At 34.4% G+C, this 7,058-nt stretch overlaps 1 protein-coding gene and 1 pseudogene across 1 annotated transcript in view; one reads left to right on the top strand and one right to left on the bottom strand.

Moving 5' to 3' along the window:
- LOC109842621 lies at positions 629-4,024 on the top strand (annotated as a pseudogene).
- The window catches only part of LOC109841341 (pentatricopeptide repeat-containing protein At2g18940, chloroplastic), a 2,761-nt gene continuing 490 nt past the window's right edge, over positions 4,788-7,058 (bottom strand). Inside the window, exon 2 of the mRNA XM_020410276.1 lies at positions 4,788-7,058. This exon is cut by the window's right edge and continues 109 nt beyond it. Coding sequence (XP_020265865.1) covers positions 4,988-7,058 — 2,071 coding nt within the window. The 3' untranslated portion in view covers positions 4,788-4,987.

Genomic DNA, 7,058 nt, shown 5'->3' with positions numbered 1-7,058 from the left:
AGTTGGGTGAAAAAGTAAATTGTGGTAAAACTTTGGGTTATGGCAAAAAAAAAAGGTTTTAATGGTGATTAGTACTCCTTACTTCCCTAAATCACTCGACAAAAGTTCTACTTACACCAATTTGTAGAATGACCATATTTCGTAGAATTATCATACATTTTATATATTGTAGTTAACTAGACTGCACGTAAAAAACTGCTCATCCCAGTTAACTTTGAGTATATCATACTCCTTTTAAAAGCACGAGTTCTGAAAAAAATTGATAGACAAAAATACTCTTGAAATTCAAATATCAATCCATTAAGTAAAAGTGAGTTGATAAATTAATGAATTCTTATTGGATATACATAGTATGAAGATAAGGATATAGTTTAAATTAAAATGTAAATCTGAATGAAGTTATTAAATGCTAAATTTACAAATGTATACAAGATGAAGGTGGTATATACATAAACCAAACAAATTAGTGAGACAAATAATGTTCGTCCAGATGTCGAACCCAGGAACAACGCAGACCTACAAATGTACATAATGTGGATGTGATATTTGCAAAATACACCAAACAAATTAAAGAGACAAATCGTTCTCAAAATTATAAAAAAGGAAAATTAAAACAAACGGCTACGATATGAGGACACAACGTGGCAACCTTTCACCAACTAAAATTCAAGTAGTTCACGGTACTGCATAATTAGTTTTAAAGTTTAATTATACTATTATTATTTAAATAGAACTATATTTATAATTGTTATCCTCTCACATGCAATATTACATACCAATGTATATAAGCTAAGAAATTACAACAATTTTCATAGCACTTTCATCTCCTTCTACATATATATGCCTTTGTTATTTTTTTCTTATTATATTAGATTAGATTATCTTAAAATAATTAATTATATTGTATATTTGATCTTTTTTTTGTATCAATAAATATCAACAATTTTCACAGCACTTTCATCTATTTTCTTCTTAGTAGATTAGATTAGATTATTTAAAAGTAATTAATTATATTATGTGTTTGATCTTCTTTTAAAATTAAAACTTGTAATAATTTTTATAGTACTTTCATCTCTTTCAACAAATATGTGCATTTGTTATTTTCTTCTTATTAGATTAGATTAGATTGTTTAAAAATTATAAATTATAAAATTATAATAATTTTCATATTATTTCCATCTATTTTCTTCTTATTAGATTAGATTATTTTAAAGCAATTACTTATATTGTATGTTTGATTTTTTTTCAAATCACAAAGTTTAATTATACTATTATTATTTAGATAGATACTGTTTGTATAAAAATTAAAGAGAATCTCACACATATTTTAGATTTCAATGCCAATTATAATATTTACACATGAGTGTTGGTTAAAATAAATTTCATGTATGAGCTTAACTTATATGATTATACTTTAACCAGATTAGATAATTTAATTTTTTTTAACACTCAAACTCTTCCACAAAATCAAAAGAAAGTAGCAATGGTATAGCTATATATATCCATAGGACCACAAATATCTTGAAAATGAACGAAGAAAATCGCACAAACAAAAACCATATCAATTATCCACACGTACCCACTATTTTCAAAACCACCATTCTCTATCTCCATCTATAATATATCCACATACCAAATTAAGCTACTGAAGTTTTCCCTCACCAACTACACTATTGATCAACCCGTATTTTTCTTTTGTACTTAAATTGTATAACATTCATTGCAATGAGGACTCACATGGGCCAACCAAAAAAAATTGTAGCCATTATAGTTAGTTAATAATGAGATCATATCATTATAAATAAACTAAGTAAAGATTAATAGTTCTTAAGAATGTACTACGTTCCCCTAGCTTCCACTACAAACTTGTTAGTTGTTTATTCCTGCCCCCAAGAGATTTTCAAAATTAATCATCTATTTCATAATTTTTTTAAAAATGTTTAAATAAATTTTATAGCAAATATAATAATCCGTGTTTATAGATTTTAACTCAAAATGAATCTAACTTATTTTATAGTAAAAAAATAAACAAAAAATTATTGTGATATTTAACCATGTGCATTGCACATGCACAAGAACTAGTATAGAAAAAATAGAAAAGTTCTCTCATCCAAATTATTTGGGGTAATTGCACATTAGTTACTTAAATCATCCATAATTACATATTAATCTCTCAAATCTCAGCATTTGCTCATTAGTCCCTCAATTCTGTAGTTTTATTGTAATTTCTTCCCTCTGTTAGCTTTCTATTTTTTTTTCTCTGATCATGGTTGGATTAACCCTTAACCAAACATCTGCAATTACCTAAATATCACGTCTAGTAGATATTTCCCTCTAGCATATGATGAGAAACGGATAGAGTAAAAAAAAATTGATGAAGACATAGGGGTTAGAGGGAATAATAACATGAAAATAGTTCTGAAATGGGTTTAGAGTTTCCTTGGCCATACGGAAAAAATAACTTTTTCAGTTTGGATTTTAAGACAAAGGGGTTGTGAGTTTAAACACATCAAGAAACTGGCTCGTATATTTTAGATGAGAGTATAACATGTAAACGTTCTCATTCCGTTAAAAGATAACGGAGAATTCCCCTCAAAACTCACATTACTAAACCTTGCAAGAGGCATATAAATGATAATCACATTTTATTACAATTTTATACCATCATTATCTATTTTATATGAATAAATATACTACTAATAATTTTTTTTATCTTTAATTGCGGGTTAATAAAAAATAAAGCTCAACAGCCATATCTCTCAACAAAGCTCATGAATTAATTAAAGAATATATTTATCGACATAAACCACCTTCAGCATGTAATATTCTCCACCTCCGATGTATGTATTTATCGACAAATATATTGATTTCTCAACTTTAGCAAATTTGCATGTTTACATTGTTTATTATATGACCTTTGAAACATAAGTATTGAAGGCAAAAATCAGAAACTCTGAAGGATGCTTTGTTATGAGATGTCTGCATTAGTACTTCAGCAGCTCCAACCTATCTACCTTCTCATCAATTTGAAATCAAAGATTCTAAAGGTAGATCCAGGAGCTTTATAATCTTATCGGTTGCGATGTTGCAGCAAATAATCCGGTAAATTTTCAAATTTAAATTTTAAAGTAGTGGTGCAACAGGAGGGACATGAAGATGATACATGTTTATACTTCGCCCAACATATTTAAAAGCAATTATTAGTAAAAAGTAATGTTACATAGAACAACCCGTGATAGAATATAAAACCAAAACTGTAACTACTCTATTGTAACGTATGATCACAATATAGATTTTGTGAGACACTGACTTTTGGAAACAATAAACATCGCCACAAAGGAAGTTTTCACGGAGAACCAAAACTTTTTCCTGTCAAGCCTATGGACTTTGCAAAATTCCTTGTAATCTCTCTTGGCACAAGGTCAGCGAAAATAATAGAGAGAATCAGCGCTAAATACTCTGCCAAATGGGGGAGTCCTCCAGTGGATATACAACAAAGGCGCATCTCCAATTATCGACATATTCAGTCAAGCCAGCTCTTGACTTAGTCGATATCCATGCATCCATTGTTTTTTCAACCACTCCACTCTCAGAAGAACTATCTTCGCATACAGGTAAAAATAATCAATTAATTGACAGGTTAACTGTGGGCGGGCCCCTATAGTTATATTGCTGCAGATAGACCCCGTGAATGATACTCTATTGTTGCAGACAGAGCCCCTAAAAAGAGTCAAGAAATTTTCACTCAGGAATCCTACCTGCAACAATATAACTACAGGAGTGGTAAGTTCAATTTCAGGGGGTCTATCCGGATTTAACCCTGATTGATATGTCCTTTGATATGTGTTTTGATTGAACTAAAATGTTTGTCGTGATACAGGACGATACACTAATTGGAAGAACATCGTCAGTTGATGTATCGACAAAGAAGAATCTACAAAATCTGGTTCAAATTGACGAAGACCTGCTGAAGAAGCCAGTATCTAGATTGATCTTGGAGACAGGACAGTATGCTGCCAGTTGATGGCGAAGGAACTTACGAAGAAGCGCTTACTTGTTTTGCTGAAGTACTTTCAAAGGAAAGAAGAGAAAGGAATGCTGATAAACAAATGTGATAACTGATATTATGATCTTCAGAAACTTGTGTAGTGTACAGGGTCAAAATAACTTTATTCTTTGTTATATATGGATTTGTTGCTAGAATGTATCCAAATAAAAGAATCAAGGAAATATGTTTTTGTTGTTTATTCAATTACAATGCGGCTATCATCTGAGATGATTACAAGCACATTTAACTGTTATTTATAATCTTCTGTCTCATCCCTTATGAAACACCGAAGGAAATTGGAACTCCCTGGTAAAAAACTGAAAGAAAAATAGCTCTAAATTTTCACACAAGTTAAAAGAACTATACTGGAATTGAAATTAGATGACATAGTAATCAAAACTAGTATGAGGTTAGAAACAATATGGACCAATTTCATAATAGCGTATGTTAGCAGGATCTTTCCAGAGGGTGTTACATGAAAAGATAATGTTGGCTTCAAGTTGTTGATGTATAAATTATAGAATTGCATGATTTTATAACATCTGTTTCTATTTAATTATCATGAGTATCCGTGACTCTGAGTTAATCTTTGAAATCTAGATCCAAAACTGGGAAATTCACAAGTTCAGTTTTAAGAAAAAAAAAAAGATAAATAATGTAACAAAAGGTGAATCATGAATGAAATTATTTTCAGGTCTTACAAAATTGGCATACACATATAAAAACCTTGCCTTTTTCCATCATCTCTCCTCTTTACTCTTTAACGTCTTGTTCTTTTGTTACAATGTCATAGCCACAATATAAGGCAACACTTTCAAGTATATATCCAACGTTGTGTCAGAACAAGCTTATGAACAAACTACAAAGTACATATTGGACCAGAAATGCTTATATAAACATTTAAAACATATAAACAAGGAATTGGCAATAGTACGTATATCATTGCTGCAGATCAACTTTCCCCTGTACCTGTAGAGCTAGCTTTCGAATCGTTCCCTCACTAAATGAAGGATACATATCTGCAATCTTCGAAACAAACTCCATCGCTTCTTCGAATTTCTTCCCTTTACAATAGCCATCAACGACCGTCTTGAATGTTACTTCACTAGGTCTACATTCGTTCTCCTTCATGTAGCCAATAACATCATTTGCCTCTCTGAACATCTCCATGTTCACATATCCAGCAACAAAGGTGTTGTAAGTTATCGCGCATGGCCTAATCCCTGAAGACATCATCTCTGATAAAACCCTCAAGGCCTCATTCATCAGCCCTTGCTTGCAAAATCCATTGATTACAGTGTTGTAAGAAATCAAGTCAGGTTCAAACCCATGTCTATGAAGTGATTTTAGAATCTCTTCGGCTTTCCAACACTCCCCACCTCTTGCATATAAGTCTATCAAGCTATTATACGTAATAAGATCTGGCTTCAAGCCATTGTCATTGACCAAAGTAAACATATCTTGAGCTCGGTCATCCATTCCATTCTTCGCATAGATCGAGAGCATCGAGTTGAGAATTACCAAATCCGGCTTGTACCCGCTTTTATTTAGCTCTTCAAATGCCCTCTCCATACCTTGCAAAGCTCTACATTTGAAGTTAGCAATGATGAGGGTTCTTAAAATCACCCAAGTGGGAAAGATTTCACCTTTGTAAACTCCCTCTTCAATTGCTTCTATCCCTTCTATATGTCTTGCCTTTGCATGACTTTGGAGCAAAAGGGAGTAAGAGAGCTCATTCGGCTTGAATCCCTTCTTCCTCATATCATCCATAACTGACTCTGCAGCCCTCCAATCACCTTTTCTTGCAATTGCATTCAACAAAGCATTGTAGGTTGTAAGACAAGGGCTAAATCCCACTTTAGCCATCTCATCATACATCTTCAAAGCATGAGAACCCGATCCACAACGACCATAAGCTGCAATTAGGGTATTGAAGGTATCTCGATTAGGTTCAAGCCCACAATTCTTCATCTCGACAAAAACCCTATTCACATACCTCTCCATTCCTCTCTTTCCACACATTGCCAACATAGTATTCCAAGTGACTCTGTTCGGTATACAACCATTAGAGTTCATCTCAAGAAGAACTTCCAACATCTCCCCGGACCTCGATTTCTTTCCAAGCAATCCAAGAACAGTGTTATAAGTGGAAACATTAGGAACACAGCCCAATTCCTTCATCCTGTAGAACAAATCCAATGCCTCATCCTCCCTCCCAGCTTTCCCATAAGCACTTATGACCGTTGTGTAAGTAACAGAGTTCGGCATAATGCCTTTGGCAGCCATTGTATCCAACACAGCGGCTCCTTCATCACAAAATCCAGCTCTGGCATAGGTAGCAACTAACTCATTGTAAGTAATAGCATCAGCTTCACAATTGCATTCCTCCATTTCTTTCAGAATCCTCAGTGCCTCGGGGTAGTTTCCGGCCTTGCCAAATACTTGAAGTAGAGAATTATAAGTTACGGTACCCGGAACATAGCCTTGAGACTTCAATTGTTCGAAGAACTCCATTGCCTCCTGTAACAACCCTTCCCTCCCACAAGCAGCTATCACAGTGCTACAAGTGAACTCATCAAAATCCAACCCATTACTCCTCATCTCATCCAAAAGACCCAGAATCTCCCCCCAAGACCGTCCCTTTCGGCCATAAACATCAAGCATCACATTGTAAGTCACAACGCTCGGCAGCAGACCCTTCTCTTTAATCCTCTCGAACAACAAAATCGCCTTACTATACCCCCCCGCCCTCGCATAGGAATGTAGCAACGTTGTATAAGCACGGATGTCAAGGCGATAATCCTCCACAGGAATTACATCAAACACCTTGCACGCAACCGAGTGCTGCGACGCCCTGCCTAAAACCCTGACAAGGGTCTCGACGGCCGGGGCGTCCAGCTGAAGGTTGGCCGAGACCCACTGAAAGAGGACGAGGGCCCTCTCCCAATCCCCCAAGATCTCCAACCCCTTCAGCAGACTGACCGCGTCCACCTTGAGAATGTCGGGCCTC

Source organism: Asparagus officinalis, chromosome 5 (assembly GCF_001876935.1).
Source record: "Asparagus officinalis chromosome 5, Aspof.V1, whole genome shotgun sequence".
Taxonomy (NCBI): domain Eukaryota; kingdom Viridiplantae; phylum Streptophyta; class Magnoliopsida; order Asparagales; family Asparagaceae; genus Asparagus; species Asparagus officinalis.
This window is presented reverse-complemented; position numbering and strand designations above follow the sequence as displayed.